Genomic DNA, 17,027 nt, shown 5'->3' on the forward strand with positions numbered 1-17,027 from the left:
CTGAAAGGAAAGCGGGGAGTGAGCCTTTAGTTCCTCCAAAAAAGGAGAGGGCCTCAGGAAAGCCATTTCTCTGTTCTTCAGAATATAAGTCACGTGCCTCTGAGGGACTCTGGCATGCATGCTGCCACAGTGCACACAGCACACAGGGAGCGGCAGCCCAGAGGCTCACAGCAGCATCTTAGTTGCCCTTAAACGAGATATGTGTGTTCCTCGTGTCCCAGGGGACATTCTTTTAGAGAGGGAACAGTCCCCTGAAGATGAACTCCAAGTTATATCCCTGTAAGCTAGGAGTCAGCACCCTCTCTGGCATCACTATTTTGGTGAGTGATACCCAAATGCTCATACCAGGTGTCAAGGCATCCCAGAACTGGTTTCCTGAACACTCCTCAGACAAATCCACTTCCTCCTGTCCCAACCTGTCCTACCTGGGCTACTGAAGCAGCTGACCCAGGTTCCCTTGTTCCTCTCCATGGTGACCTTCAGTACAAACTCTGTCCTTCAACTCTGGTCAAGTCCTGATGCTCTGACTCAGCCACCCCCTACAGCACTGCCCAATGAATGACACACTTGGTTTCAGTTCCCCTCTTATCTGTCAGCAGAACAGCAGAGCTCCAGCCATGCCCCCTTTCCTTCAGCTTTTACCCAATCACACACAGCCTTTCAAACCCATGCCTGAAGCCTGTGCCACTGCCACACTAAGATGGCTGCCTCACCCATAATTCAGGATTCACTGGCACAATCAAGGGCCTCAAAAACACTTCGTTTTTAAATGAGGAAGGAAGACTATGGATAGGCTTTGCTGGTGGAGAAGGCTCCATGTCTGCATGAGAGGCATCAGGGTACACAGGCAGCTTTCCCCAGGAAGGTGTTCCAGACTGAGAGACCCTAGTGGTCAGGGCGTGGCTCGCTAACTACAATAACTAGTGGTTCCTAAAACCTAGCCAAGTATCTATCCCTCTTGCAGGATCTCCCCAACTATGGCAATGTGTACCTGTGGCCCTGCAATCCCTCCAGGGCTTCTACACGGATGTATTAAGAAAGAGCCAGCCTCTTCCACCTGCTCACAGCTATGAGAACTGTGGTGGGTGTGGCTTGCTCACATGAAGCTACAGAGGCTGAAGTGATGATGGCCAGACTCTCCCACTCTCCAAAAGCTTATGCTAAACCTCAGCTGTTAGCAGAGCAGCTGATACGCACCCAAGCACAGCTTCAAGAGCCTTCAAGACAATGCTAAGCTCCAAAGCACTGCCAAGCTGGTTTACATACCAGAACACTGGGCTGTCCCGGTCGTCCTTGACTGTGTAGTACTCCTTATCGGTTTCAATTGCTTTGGTTAAACCAAAGTCTCCGATCTTCACTTGATGCTCACTCTCAACAAGGACATTTCTTGCTGCTAAGTCCCGGTGAACGTATTGCCGAGAACCCAAATAGTCCATCCCCTAAGAGAAAAGTGTGGCTCAGGCCCATTGCGAAGGGATATGTGCTGTTGATAACCCACAGTCCGTCCCCTAAGAGCAGTGGGTCAGACCCACTGAAAAAGTCACTTCAGGTTGTGTTGTTGTTTTTTTTTTTATCTTCCACAGCACAATTAGGAAAAAAGAAAGCCATTTCATCCCCATATCACTAACAGTTTTTGTTGTAAAATTAAACAACAATAATAATAAAAAAGGTCCAAGTAAAGCCGTTGGACCTAACAAGCCCACTGCTCATGTTTCATGCAAATGGTGCACAGTTAAAAACACAGTTTACTTACTACAGGCTCCCACTGAGGTCTAATTACTAACCATTTCCCCGGTACAGAATGCCTACTTTAAAAAAAACAAAAAACAGGCTGTCTCTTTCTGTTTGGTGTTTTTACCTTACAAATCTGGATGGCGTATTTTAGCTGCTGTTTGAGGTTGATTTTGTTCTTATTCTTTGGCAGATATTCCTTTAGGCTCCCCGAAGGCAGAAACTCCATGATGAGCTTGATACCATTGCCTCCTATTTAGGAGAAAGTCGCATCAGATGAGGCTGCAGAGGGGATGAGCACGGGGCTCTGTAGACAGGGCCTGGGGGTGGAAGGTCAGCCTAGCCCCCAAGCATGGGGAAGAAGAGCCTATCCACAGGCACAGACACTTCAGTGATAAACAGGAGTCATAGCCCCAGGGGTCCTGCCTCATCAGGGTACTGCAGTCCTAGTGCTTTGTGAATCTCTAGACAAGCGATCAGTTTTAAAATCATAGCCCATACCCTTTATTACCAGTTTAAAGCACATGCATGACTGCCTTGCAGATAAGGTACAGTATTAGTAAACATGACTACTAAGTACTATTTGCTTCCTTAGTTTCAATAAGGACAAAGCAGAAGGCCTTAGGTAGCACTAGATCAGAAGACGAAAGGGGGTGAGTACTTTAACTTCCTTGTGGCACCAGTGTGGCTATCTGGGATGGTTCCCAGCATTATGCGTGGATCTGAAAGACAAAGTTCACATCCTGCGGCTGAGAGAGAGAGCTAGGTAGCTCTAGGCAGCCTCCCAGGAGGCCTGCAGTTGTTAAGGACCTTGTTGTTGTGAGACCTGAATGTCTGACAGCCCACAGGAGCTGGTAAAGATGAAGCTGAGGACTGCCTACCAGCAAATGCCCTTAGGACCCAGAGAGCCACTGGACCTTTATCTCACAGTCCAGTGAGCACAACATACCGTCTTCCATGCAGATTCCTTTGTACTTCACAATGTTCTCATGGTACAGGTTCCGTAAGATCTCTATCTCCTTCTTCAGATCAGCTATGTGGTTACCTCCACTCTCAGGCTTCAGGGACTTGACAGCTACCTGTTCCCCTGTGTTGTCTCCCTCAGGATCATATCTGCAGAGCTCAACCTTCCCAAAGTGACCCTGGAAGGAAGATGTCCATGCTATCAGAGATGCCCAGACAAGCTAGATACGCTGAGGAAATGCCTTGTTCTCAGGCTGTGTCTCTCAAGGCCACAAGCATCTCCTCGGTCTGATCTTCTGACTCCTCTCAGCTCAGCTCATCCTCACTTGACTCACTGACCTCTGCTACTGAGCAAAGACTAAGAAAGCAGCCGGTGACTAAGAGACCACTTTACCCATCAATCCCAGTTTCTAAGACAGTGTACTCTCCAGCAATGAGTCCACCTCTGCATTCGGAGGACAGCTGAGACATTCTTTCATAGTCACAGGTCCATGCTATAGGACAGGCTAGCAGGGCTGAAAAGAGCATTTGCACAGGGGCTCTTCAAATCCCAAATATGCCACTTAGCAGTATGAGGATGACGGACGAGTGTGAAAATGTCCAGTACAGATGCTGTTAGTCCAGTACAGTCATGATGTTAAGTGAGCGTCTGAGAATCTATCTATATGAAAACACCAACCCAGGAACTCCCGTGGTCACACTAGCTGCTACTCAAAGGAAAACCTGTGACTCATATCTTGGCACTCTCCTTATGTAAGGAATCACAGTATAATCTTGGAAGAGTCAGAGTCAGAGATGCTCCCTTTCAGTCTACATCTATACTTGGCCCTCCTCTACAGCACAGAGAAAAGTCAAGGTTCTTGAGGAAGCTGTCCCAGGTCCTGGGTATTGTAAGTGCATATAACTTGGAAAGGTCAAATGTCCCTTGACAAAGTGCATTAAGGTGCTTCTCTTAAAACCTCTGACAAAGGACAAAGGGGAATATGGCAGCTGTCCATGCAGAAAAGTAATGCAGACAGAGGCTAGAGCCCAAGTGTAACTTGCCTCTCCCAAGTCACGAATCCTTTTCAGGAACCGCTTTTCAAAGTGAGTGGGGTCCACCTCTGTTGTTGGCTGCTTTTCTGAAACAATGTCTGGATCTAAGTGAAGAAAGAGACAAGGAAACAGATTAGCCTCCAAGCAGTAACCAGGACTGCCACCCTCCCTGGCCCAGCAGTCTTTGAGGCTGGGACTGGTCCTGGTCCAGACTCACTCTGCTCCTCCAGCTTGTTAATGTCCCTCATGATGGCTCGGAAGAAGGGTCTCTGGTTGGGATCATAGTTCATGCAGCGAGTCATGAGGTCAGCTAGCTCCTTGCAAGATGGAGTCACAGGCCTGCAGCGGCTTTCATAAAACCTCTCTTTCTGTAAAAGAGAACGACAATTGAGAGACCAAGTAACCACCCTCAGACCTTCGACTCTACACCATCAGAAACAACTGCCAATCCCTATTTCAATCCCCAATGTCTCTGCCAAAAGGCAAATGTCCTCAGTGTGGGGTTTCAGTGGCCTTTTTCCAGTATGAGGAAACCACAGTCATGGCAGTGACATATCCCAGATTCAAGGAGAAAGGGTAGCACCTCCCACTATCAAGGCGCTGTGTTCTAAGGAAAGCCCGGCAGCTTCTCTGGAATTGTGTGGGAACAAGCAACAGCCTTCCTGATCCTTCTCACTCACCCACTAATTCCAATTACCACACTGCTCAGAAATAAACCAGACATGCTTACCCTACAAAGGTATTCCCTGCCGAGTCAGACAGAGCAAACAGTGTAAATACCACAGTAAGTGAGCTACAGAAGTCAGCGCTGGACAAGATAATTAACTCACTAAGTTCCCATGAGGAAGTGCTCACACAACAGTAAAATTTAAAACTACATGTACACCATGCCAAAGTCATAGCAGTCAGTCAGGAATGGCACAGTTATAAATGTCTGTATTATTTTAAAGTCAAAAATAATATCACTTTCTAAAACTAAGTGAAATCCCCGTCTTTCATTTCCATGCTGTAGCTGGACTGCAGAAGCACTGTAAGCAACTCATTAGTTCCTGCACCGTGCTTACCTCCCTGCACGCCTTAGCAGTCCTCAGGGGAAGGCCCAAGCCTCAGTCCTGTCTAGGGCAGTCAGTACACACCAGGAGCTCCACATCATTTAAACCCTCGTTTTTATACTGCAGCTGAGCAATGCCTGTCTACCTTCCTAAGGACTCGACAGAGGAGTCATGACTTATTCCCGTTTTATGGAGCCGAGGCTGAAGAAGGTTACTTACATTTGTAAGATGACAAAGCTCACAGGCCCATGAGCATCTGAGATCTTACCCACCTCAGTCTGGAAACAACCGCTCACCTCAATGAGGGTCTTGTCTTTGAGAGGAATCTCTCCATTGTAGCAGATTTCCCAGAGTGTGGTGCCAAAGCTCCACTTGTCAGCAGCCACACTCAGGTTCTTGGAGTCTTCAACACACTCAGGAGCGATCCAGGGGATTCGCTCTATGCACTCTGGAGAAAGACAACAGACCCACCTATAGACCAGCTCCTGGGACCACCTTATATGCAAAACACTGCCACTGCAGCTACAAGGGTGGGCCTGCAGCCTGCATAATTCCTGGCTACAGAAGTCCTATGGTGAATCCAACACACAGCAACCTAGGTGGTCTGATCAAGGCCAGCACAAAGGCTACCCCACAAGCTTCCCCTGAAGGGCCATCTTTTAAAACCTGGTGTCAAAAACAGCAGAACACCACAGGACAGAGCCAGCACGGAGCAAGTGTCTGAACAAAGGCTAGGGAAAGAAAAAGGGAGGAGTGGGGAGGAAGTCCAGCATGCAGAGGCAGGCGGCTACCTACACACATCCCACTCTATGGTTCAACACTGTTAATGTTAACTTTAAGTGTATTTCCTTCTTTTCAAGAGGACAGAAGAACATATTTAAAGTTAAAATTTAAAAAGCAGCCACATATCTCTTTCTCCTGATAATGTCTCAGGCTTCATTTTCTGGCTTCCTCTAACCAAGGCCAGAGCCAGCAATCTCAAAGAAGCTTTTGCCATGTCCCCTGGAAATGTCTTTACTAATGCAGTGACCTCCACAGAGCAACCTCCTAGTTATCAAGGAAAGTGGATCAGCAGTGTGGCTCCTGAGCCTGGATCGGACTCAAGCCCACTTAACCTTCCCAAACCTCTTAATCTGTCCTGCACAGCTATGCACCAGTGGCCTGCCATAGGTACCTCAGAGGTCTACAACAGCCACATGAAGCACAAACAACTTTCCTGAACTAGGTCTTACCCCCAAATCTACTCTGGATTATGGGCATCACTGGATTCCAGGCCTCTCTGCTTACACTAGAATCATCAATGATTCACCAAGGTCAAGACCCTTGACAGGGGTGTCTGCCCAAGAATTACTGAATGATTGCTACATGATACCCACAAATCAGGCTCCAAAGAACAAAAGATTCCTGCTCTCCCTCTAAATAGTGGGTATTTAGGGCCATTTCAGGGCTTATTCTCCGTCACAGTTTCTACTCTCTTACTGCATGATTGCTAAGTTACTAAAACTCAACGATGAAGGTGGCAGCAGCTTTGACAGACCAGGTCCCTGAGGCTGAACACAGCCTGGGAAGCACTAGCTTCAGGTCTTGACTCCAGGGGCTGCTGTTCCTTCTAGAGCTGATAACTTGACATAACTTTATCTCCTGCAAGGGTGACAATCTCCGCAGTCTCTTGATTAAAGGTAATGTGCTAACTTCCAAACTGCCCAATGGCTACAGCCAGGTTCCAGAAGACACAGTGGAAGATCCAGGACATCTGGCTTCTGCCCAACACCAATCTGACCATTTCACCATGTCACCAATGGATGCTGTGCTATGCCAGCACCATTGACACAGCCCCTTTACCACAAGGACTAGAAAGTGTTGACTAGGCTGTTGGGTTCTACCCTCCCTCTGTACTACAGCCTGCCCAGGGCACAGCAGCAGCAACTGTGCACCTGTCTGCTGGCTCCCTTTCTAAAGGGAGGCCCAGCACAGCACAGCTCTTCTTGTTGCTGGTGGTCAATGCCTGGTGGAGAAGGAGATAGTGGAGATGGATGGGGGATGGAAACTGGGACCCAGACACATACCTTGCCTGGTCAGCACAGAGACTGGGATGCCAGGGTCACTAAGCTTGATGAACGGGCCAATGTCACTGTCAATGCCCTCTCGGGCCAGAAGCAGGTTTTTAGTGCACACATTTCCATGGACCAGGTCTTTATCTTCCTGTAGAATAAAAAGGGTCTATGTAGTAAGGCAGCCTTGTCTTCTCTGTCCACACCCTCTGTTTCTTCCCACAACCCTGGCCCCACAGATCAGCTCTCTCCACTCCAGCCACAGCAGACCCCACAGCCTGGTCCACCCATGAATTCTGCTTGAGATATCTCCTGTAATGTTCCTTGGTCAGCAAAACAGAGACAATGGCAGAGCATGCCTCACAGACTCTGTGCACATTAGACTATGTAAAACCTGCCGCAGCTGGCCCATGGTATGTGTGCCCACAATGTTAGCTCTAATGGACACAGTGTTTTTCCTGTATTCATTCAGTGTACTAAATAATAGCTTATCTTGACTGTCACAGCAGGGAAGTGAGAACCCCAACTGAGGATTGCTTCCACCAGGTCGGCCTGTGGGGGCATCTTCCTAATTGCTGATTGATGTGCCACTGTGTACCACCACCAGCCAAGTATTAGAAACACCCAAGCAGCCCCAAGGAAACAAGCCAGTAAGCAGCTTTCCTGTGTGGTCTGTGTTCCAATTCCTGCCTTGGCTTCTCTCAATAATAAGTATGTAAGCTAAATACCCCCTTTCCTCCTCAACTTGGTTTTTGTGTTTTATCCTTAGAAAAGCAAACTAAAGCAGTCCTGCTCCTCCTCCTGCTGTATAATACAGTCAGTCTCCAACATGATATCATTTTCCTCTAGGCAAGAGTCATAAGAAAGCCTACACTACAGTGCCCATGCACACAGAACTCTTTCCTTCTGCCTGGAACCTGGCACCAGGGAAGCAGGTTCCCTTCTACCTGCTTACCAATACCCCTCACCTGCAACCCCTTCATGCCCACTCTCCCTAACCCCAAGAGAACACTCTAGGTCCTAATGGGGATCTACACAAAAACATTCTTACCAAGTAACTCAGGGCACTGGCCAGCTGTTTGGCAACCTTGAACTTCCAGGGGGTAGTAAGCACATCACTTTTCCGGTGCATGAAGAGATCCAATGGCCCCCCCTCCACAAACTCTTCCACCATGATATCTGCAGACACAAAAACAGCCACCTCTGGAACCTGCTGTCTATCTAGAGGGAATTCTCTCTCACCTTAAAAGACTGCATCTATTTATGTACAAACAGCAATACTTACCTCTCCCAGGGACCTTGGGACATGGGTGATTTGTTAAACAAGGCATAGAAGGCCTTGGCACAAAGCTTCAGAACACTGGCTTCACCACTGCTACATTATAGATAGCACCATACACTGCAGCACAAAGTTAAGCCTGCCCATAGGACAGAACTTCCCTCCAATACATGTCTCCAATGTGAACGAACACAAGAGTAGCCAGCACTACAGAGTTTAGAGATCAAAGAGCTGGGGTTTAAAACAATATAAACCTCTCTTTCCTGGACCTTCCTATGGGGATTCAGAGCAGAGGTTCAGAACAGGTGAGCTGGCAGGAGTCTCTTCAGCAGGCTCTCCCCAGCTCAGTCAGGTTCACACGCATCACCTTCCTCAAGACCTGCCTCAAGCCCTCACTAGACTGCCTCACGTCTACACACTTGGGCCCAGAGTGGCAAGAGCGAAATGTTAAAGAGTGAAACTGAACCAGAGCCACCACTGACCTCCACAAATGGCCTTGATTTCTCCTATAAACAGAAGGCAAAAAGCCCAAGGCGTCTGCATAGTACCCACCCACCACCCCAGCAAGGGCCAGCCATCCTCTTCAAGGAAGAACAAACTTACTCTCCACGTCTCGGACACACACGCCGTAGAGGTACACAATGTGTTTATGAGAAACTTGTCTCATCATGCTAGCTGCCTCAAAGAAGGCCTGTGGGAAAAAAGAACAAAGAGATGTATAGCCTCATACCTGAACTGCTAAGGGACCATCCTTCAGTGGACCCCAGAAGCTACCTCACCACTGTCACCTCCCACACTTGAATACTGTTCTTCTGGCTGTCATGGACATGCTTTGACCTCTGGGCCACTCTAACTAAGGCATGGGATATATTTAGAAAATCCAACAATGCAGAGTAAGGCTGGTGGGATGAGCTTCCTCCCAATGTTCCTACAGCCACTAGGTCCACCTTACTCTCATCTAAATGCCGTGAAATACAAGGCCTACTACTATGTTAGAACAAGCAGGCAGCCACACTTCCTGCTCCACACTTATCGTGTTGGTTCTCTCTAACAGTCTGAGAATTCCTGGTCAAGTCATTTGACTCCTTTGGACGTTCATGTTGCTAACTATGTGGGATCCTGGGAAAGCCCTTCAGAGTTGTGAGACCACTCTGCTCTTTCCAGAGAGCCACAGCATTACACAAGGGCTTTTGGTATCAGGCAAGGGCACAGGACAGGTCCAGGAGGCCGCCGCCTCCTCGGCATCGTTCTTCCCTCACTACTCTCACTCCGCCAGCCTGGCTAAGGCAGCACGGAAGGGAGGAGGAACTCTGAAAGACAAGGCTGGGAATACATGGCCAAAAAGCAAGGAGGTTTCCCCAGTCAACTCACTCCCCAGCTCCAGAGAAGGAGCACACTTGCCAGAGAAATGTCCCGGTGGCTGGGGTCTAGGACTTTGAGGATCACTTTTATCTTCTTCTCTTCAGCAATTCCTTCCTCATCCTTGTAGTCCAGCAGGGTCCCAGAATAGATATGTGTTCTTGTGCCTCTGCCAAGGTGCTCACCCTGAGGAAGGAAGCAGAAAGCCATCTCTTCCACCATGCCTTCATGATGGCTCAGGTCAGGGCTGAGTTTTCAATGGGATACTGAACACAGTGGGACAGGGCCAGGGCATCCCCTAGAGTCCTCATCAGGTGTCTAGAAAAACACAAAGCTCCTGGGCATGCACAGCACTGACATTTCCTTGACCCAGTGACAACCCTGCTCCTGAAAAGTGGCTTGTTCTCCATCTCAAGAGTCGCCTGTAGCCCAGCTGTAGTCTATCACAAACCTGTGAACAGTATCTAACAGCCAGCTCTCCAGAGAGACTTATGGAGTACTCTGCCAGATGGCATCTCTACTCTCAGGCTTGAGGAAAAAGTAAAGGAGCCTTCATCCTCTCGCTCTGATGCTTCCTGGCCTTCAACTAAGATGTATTCCTTCATGGTGCTTGATCTCAGCCTAGCCTCTGTAAATGGAGTAATAATGGCACCTGCTTTGCAATGTAGTGAATCGAGTAAGGAGCTTAGGTTTATAAGGCTTCTGCTATAGACACACAGTGTGCAGGAACTTGACTGCTCAGCCTGTGTGTTCCGTTTCAGAGCCTTTCAGTACATGCTCCACTCCCTGCCCCACCACTTAGCAGCACCCACCACCAGGACATGCACAAGACACTTGAGAAGCATCAATCATGTTAGCATCAGCCCAAGCTGAGGGCTGCGCTGGGTTTTTCCTCATGTGAAAAAAGGTGACCATATGACCAGATGGATGAGCCCATGCACAGAATGATCTGTTTCTAAGGACCCTTCCAGAACTGAGTTTCAATACTTCTCATTTTTAATTTATAATATTTGAAAATCAAAATGTCATTCACAAAACATAATAATGTTGAGCTGCTAACATTAGCCCCACAAAGCTTGTAGACAGGAGCTCTTATGGAAGCTCTTGCAAACATAGAAAATGGATTGTGGTCGATATCTAGGAAGCCTGTTCCCTACAGAAAGAGACACCACTGTTAATCGGGTATATTAATTTACACAAATACCGCCACTTGTTATCTGTCACAGCAGAGTGGTCATTTATCCTCCCTGTCTGCTGTACTCTGGCAAAGTCCTGCAACTATTCATTAGAGCTGCATCTGTCATGAGGTGATCCATCAGCATTATGGGAAGCTGCATTCCCAGAACGTTCCATAAAAGGCATATGCTGTTAAGACAATTACTCTTCTCTAAAGAAGACTTAATTCCAAGGGCTAGGTAACAGAACCCACAAAGACCAATGTCCACGTCAGCACCCATCAATACAGTTCTCTCTGTCTGATCAGAGCCTTGGTGACTCATCTTCTGGGCCTCTGCTTTAGTGTCCTTCCCTAGGAAATGAGTTCTGCCCTTCCAAGACCAGATTTTACATAACCACACATGCTACTTAGGGTGGCAACTACCCGCAGATGTGTAAGCGCCTCTGTGGGTCTGGCTTAGTCTGGATATTCTGGGTAGCAAAGGCTATCCCAGGAGGGCTGGGGCAATGCTCTGAGCTCCCCAAGGGTCCCCTTTCTGAAGCCAGCTCTTGTTCTGCCCTGCCCTGCAGTCTTTGTTCTTCTCTCTATTCCTTTCTGAAGTCCCTTTTGAAAAAGCAGGACTGAGCACTATTACACAGCATTCTGTGGGGTGGAGACCATCAGCCCAGACTCCATTGAGACCAACCTCTATTGACATGTTAGTGATCCCATACCTCTACCCCAGGTAGTCCACACCTCCTCATCCAAATCCATCAAGGATTAGTCTCTCAGGGGAAGGCCATCAGCAAGACTGGGTAAAATGAAAGGTGGGCTTGCGTGGCCTTACCTCGTTGTTCTCTTTCCACTAGAATATCCCCAAAGCAGACTTTACCCACACACACATTTAAACCTCTAGGGGGCTCGCCTATGGGGTGTCAGGACCAAAGCTGGACAAAGACCCTTAGTGGGGACTTACTTGTATAATATCTTTCTTAAGGATCCGATCAAAGCTCAGCTGGCTCATGGAGTAGACAGGCTGCCACTCCTGGGCTTTCTTAGTGGCTACGAGCAGATTGGAGATTTCTGTGAAAAGATCAGAGAATTTTAAGCACCATTCTGCATTGGCATGGCTAGCATTGTGTGCTGAGCCATGGGGCTTACCAAACACAAGGGTTTGCTAGTTACATCATGAACAAGTCTGTATCGGGTAAATGCTTAATTCATACCCTCCAGGAGATCACAGGCTAATGACAGAGTCAACATGAGTCAGAAAGCACATGGAGAGCTACGATTTAGCCAGGGTTCACACGGCAGGATCTGAGGTGAGGGAAGGCTCCTTTGGGAAATGGCCAGGTGTAATGGCACATGCCTATAATCTCAGCACCTGAGAGCAAACAGTGAGTTGGAGAATAGCTTAAGCTGTCTCCAAAAGAATAATAAAACAAATGACAAAAGTCAGTCTCAAGAAGCTGGGGACCATGTCTGTCTCATTTTCTGCTCTATGCCTACAGCCTAGAACATAATGAATGCTCAACAAGTTACCAGGCTTTGTGTTTATCAAAACCAGGGCCTTGTGCATGCTTCTCAAGTACTCTATTTCCCAGTTCCCAACAAGACTTTGTTAAATGTAGGAAGCACCAGGGGTGAACTGAATGAGGAACACAAATGCCTTGAGGCTAGGGAACTCTGTGAAAAAGGAAAGTACAAGCTATATGCAGATGAAAGGGAAAGGCAACTTAGAATAAGGTTCTAGAAATCTTGCTACAACCTCACATGTGGCTTAGGAGTAGTCCATTTCCCAAACTTTCCTAAGATAAACAGCAAACACAATGCATGACCAGGTCTGCCAGGCCTGGGTTACATAGGATCTAAGGAATTTATCTTCTGTAAGCTGCCTTCCAAATTCAGACATAGTACAGAATCCTCTGGGAATCAGGTAGACCTGACATAGTCCCTGAATACACTGTGTACTTCCTTTAGCTGGACAAGTACCACTGGGGAAGTGACAACTCACAGATGATCTCCCTGTTCCACTTTCTTGCACGGGATGACAATGAGTTCTCTCATGGGAGTTCTAATTCTTGGATTCTGATAAGAAAGTTTCCAAAAATCTGTAGAAATTCCAAGGCACAGTTCACAGAACCCACACATAGACTAGTGTAAATAAACTGCTAAGCAATAGGTTATAACACTGGTTACAAGACTACAATAAGGGCCCTCAAATCTTCTTTTGTTCTGTTCTCATTCATACGGTCTGTTTTTTTGTTTACATTCATATGTTCTGTTTTCTCTATGCTGGGTACAGTTCTATAAGAAACTGTTAACTCCTGTGCCTCAGCTCAAGAGACAGGAATTGTCAACATCCTTATCTGTACTCTAGATCAGAACAAAGGCTCAAAGAGACTCAGCAACCTAACCACAGAGCTTGCTAAGCCAGAGAGGAAGGCTTCACAGAGCATCCAGGAACACTCTAGTCTGACTTTTCCTGGGGTACAAATCTAAGTATCAGAAACTGGCTTCAGTCATCTGGGTGCTCCTTTTTCTGAGCCCATTCCTTCCACAGTTCTCTTTTGATGCTAGCCTATTCCCTGGGAAAATACAATTTAAATAAACAGGCTCTGTTCAGCCATCTTGAGGAGGGAAAGGAGTCAAATACAATGAGGCTATTTGACTGGTGGCACGAGGGCAGACAGAGGCTGGTGGCTGACCATCTGGGAATCAGAGAGAAGGATGAGTGTAGAGTGGCTCCGGCTTGGTTATCTGTGTAGGGACCTGCACTACACTTGACCTGTGAGAGGGGGAGCCATTTCACCACATAAGGATGTTTTGTTCAAGAAAGCTGTGCCCTCCTCAGGTTGCTAAGTGAAACAGATGAGACCATGCCCAGAAGAGCTTTCTTTAGTATGCAGTAAAGGCTTCACTACTGGCAGCCACTGTCATCATGATCAACCACCACCTTAGTCTTCCACCAGAACGTTCCAGCCTTGTGCATCAGAATGCAGACATCTTCCACAAGGAGCAACTAAGTGGAAATCAGCATCACACCTGCCCGTCCTGAGGAGGCCCAGAGAATAGGTACTGACACATGTTCAGTGGTGTGCGGGCCTGAGTGCTGGGCCTGACCAAGGGCTTACTTGTCTATCATATGCTTCTGGCTGGCCTCCTGGCTTTTCCCTGCCTTTTCTCTATTCCACAAAGAGATGTATACTGCAGTGTAAAACCTAGATCAGAGTGTCTGGCTCTGGGAACCCTAGTTACAAGTGCAGAGAAACTGAGCAACCTGTAACGACACTCTTTGTGTCACACGTTCCTGATTTTAGCTCTTCTCTAATTTGCAGGTTCTGAGAACTAACACCAGAACGATCCACACTGGGCTCCTCAGCTTTCTCTCCCTCCCCTCAGATGAGATACCCCGTGTCTCAGAGATAGCTGACCACAGTACCTATCCCTATGCAAAGCATATGAAGATAGAATGGGGAGGACATATCAGTGTATTCAGGTCAGACAGGGTGTTCAAATCTCCAGTCTTTATTCAAGACTTTGGAGTCTTGGCCAAGCATCCTGAATTCTTCTGATAATTAAATGGTGTACAACATGGAAGGCCTTCAAACAGGCAGACCAAACACTCACTAAGATGCCAGGAGCCATTGCTATTATTCACTGTCACTACTATACCACTGCTGATGCCATCAGCTGCGAAGCCTTGAGCAATTCACTGAATATCCCTGAAACCAACTTCCTATGTGGAAAAATAAATAAATAAATAAAATAGTCACTACACTACTTTGAAAGTAGTAGGTACTGCTACAGTGGAAGCTACTCCAATATTATCACCCAATGGGACAATCCTGCACAAGATTTGGTGTGCATTCTAGGCTTCCCATGAATCACAGAGCAGTGAGTGAAAACTCAGACCTTCAGAGTTCTAAAGCAAGTGAGAAAAGTAGACAGAAGGCACTCTCAGTGCTCCATTTTAGAAGAGCCTCAGGAAAAGCCACACAGTATTCAATGCTGTTCCCCCATTCTTCCCTCCAAAGCTACTGGCTTCCAGATCTCTGCTGTTAGAGGTGGTAGCTGCATCAGAACCCTGATCAGCAACCGTCAAGTAAAGCACACCCTAGCCCCAGTCTTCTCAATTCCGTGGATGCCGTCTTCTCCCGGGGACCATGATCCCTAGGGAAGTTAGATCTTCTTTTAACACCAGAAGGGAGGTCATGTAAAAAATAAGACCATTGGGCTTTAAAGCCCTAAGGAGCTCTGAGGTTTCATGGCCAAGCGGCAGGTGTGTTTTCGCCCTTTGTGGCACACTGGCTAGCATGAAAACAAAGGCTGCAGTTACTGTGAGGCTGGCAGGTAACCCTATCTGATCAACAAGAACACAAGGCCTTCCTCTTTCACCAAATTCAGGAACTTGCCTTTTGCTGAGACTAAAACATAATCCACACATTGTAAACTCCAAGCCCTGGGCTAGAAGTGTAGCTCGGCAGAGGGTAAACACTTGACTTATGTGCATGAGGCCCTGGATTTAATCACTAGCACTTCTAGAAAACCCAAGCCCTTTCTACCTGTTCCTTAGGGAGACTCAAAGGTAATCCCTTAAAGAACAATATAGTCTCAAAGAGCCTGCTCCAAGGCTAGTGTCAAGAGCTTGTGTGCTGCCTTCTCTTCAAGGTCTTAGACTTCCAAGGACAGATCCAGCAAAGGCAAGACAGCATGTTGGGGTGCAGAAACAAAAACTCCAATATATGAGGATCCAGTATCTGGGGTTACCGTACTTTCCATGAGACTCATTTCATTCTGTGAGAGAGGCCTCTGGCCAGGTAACCCCCAAAGCATCCTTTCACACTCACATTCTGAGGCAAGGAGTCTACCTCATGGACATTAGCTGTGCTTCTTTCAGAGCTTAACCAAAACCAGGTGAGTCCCTAGGCCCTTGCCTGGGTTTTAGTTCCTGCTCCTTCTATAGCCCTCTGACTGCAAGAGAAGGCTGCAGTCCCTTGGTATGGCAGCCAATCTGTTCTCCTCAGTTCCATTTCTCCTGTCCTTCTCTACTTCACAGTGGTCCTCTTGAAGCTCCCTACAGCTCCTGCCCTGGCCTACCACATTGGTTCCTGCATCAGCTCTACTGGGCAGGCCTTTGCCAAACTGGCACCTCCCTCTCATCACCCAACACTAAGCTCAACATCTGCTCATGACTCAGAGATTTTGACTGTTTCTCTCTCTTTTTACCCTAGAGTATGTTATCTATCACCCATCAACCATTGAGGTGGTCTCAGTGATCTATATACCCTCAGTGACCAGAGCCTGGGTCTTCCTACCTAACACAGTTCCTTAGCCCTCAGATGTGCCAGAAACATTTGTCTGATACATAAACCAAACTGAGTTGTCAAGCCACTTTACTCAAAGAACAAAGAAACCTCTGCTTATTAATCCTGAGCAGTCTCTTCCGCAGTCTCACTGGGGTACTGAGGAGAGGTGTATGCCTGTTATACAGACAACACTGGCACTAGAGAGATGAGATGTGACATGGGGACAGACCTGAGACAGAGCTTAGAGAAAAACACCTAGGACTACAGTTTCTTTAACTCAGATAGCATCCTTTGGGTAAAGCATCACAACTGGCAAAGGACAACCCAGAGGAACACAGCTTGGTTCTAACAGAGACAAACCTCGAGGCTTAGGCTGGCAGCATCGTTTCAGCACAAAGCTTATGTTGTCCGTGCGCAGGATCTGCTTCTTGAGGTGGTTCATGAGGTCTCGCAGGCTGGGAAAGTGGTCCATAGAGCCATGCAGGCTGTAGCGGCCCTTCTGTACCTCAATCTGAAAGTTCTTGAACTGCTTCTGGCCACCCAATACCTGCCATCCACAAAACAACCATGTTTACAATGGGACCAGGCAATATAATATTAGGGGTCACTGAGCAAGAAGGTGTAGAAACTGTGTGTCTAAAAATATCCTCCAATAAACTTCATCAACAAGCCAACCAAGCAGTAAGTCAATAAGGAAATAGTACCCGGAAAGTAAAAGGGGGCCAGCACGTCAGCATACGGAGAGCTTACAGCTACAGAAAGGTCATCTGGGTTTTGACCTGTGAGATGAAGGTCATGAAAAAATGTCACAGGATTGTTGCAAAAGTCATAGGATTTTTGTTTAAAGAAAAAAACCAAAACCGTCACACATTTTAGAATGATCAATTACTGAAAACTGAACCCTAAATGGGTAGCTATATCACCACTTCTTGTAGAACAAGGTAGAAGAAGGGCAAAAAGAATGTACGGAGGAGGAAGGGGTGGAGTGTTAGAGAGCCTTTTCCTGGCACCCCACGGCAACTGCACTCTTGAACTCTCAGTGATTGTGATGATCAGGATAAGACTGGGCTGGTTAACATTTTATCATGGAGG

At 47.3% G+C, this 17,027-nt stretch overlaps 1 protein-coding gene across 1 annotated transcript in view; it reads right to left on the minus strand.

Moving 5' to 3' along the window:
- Jak1 (Janus kinase 1) overlaps window positions 1–17,027 on the minus strand; it is a 111,143-nt gene that overhangs the window by 1,742 nt on the left and 92,374 nt on the right. Inside the window, exons 11-22 of the mRNA XM_021159432.2 lie at window positions 16,296–16,482; window positions 11,603–11,709; window positions 9,513–9,656; window positions 8,715–8,802; window positions 7,884–8,011; window positions 6,848–6,983; window positions 5,078–5,229; window positions 3,947–4,097; window positions 3,739–3,833; window positions 2,681–2,873; window positions 1,859–1,983; window positions 1,267–1,439 (exon numbers count right to left, since the gene is read on the minus strand). Coding sequence (XP_021015091.1) covers window positions 1,267–1,439; window positions 1,859–1,983; window positions 2,681–2,873; window positions 3,739–3,833; window positions 3,947–4,097; window positions 5,078–5,229; window positions 6,848–6,983; window positions 7,884–8,011; window positions 8,715–8,802; window positions 9,513–9,656; window positions 11,603–11,709; window positions 16,296–16,482 — 1,679 coding nt within the window. The remainder of the gene's footprint in view (window positions 1–1,266; window positions 1,440–1,858; window positions 1,984–2,680; window positions 2,874–3,738; window positions 3,834–3,946; window positions 4,098–5,077; window positions 5,230–6,847; window positions 6,984–7,883; window positions 8,012–8,714; window positions 8,803–9,512; window positions 9,657–11,602; window positions 11,710–16,295; window positions 16,483–17,027) is intronic.

This window comes from Mus caroli, chromosome 4, assembly GCF_900094665.2.
Source record: "Mus caroli chromosome 4, CAROLI_EIJ_v1.1, whole genome shotgun sequence".
NCBI lineage: Eukaryota > Metazoa > Chordata > Mammalia > Rodentia > Muridae > Mus > Mus caroli.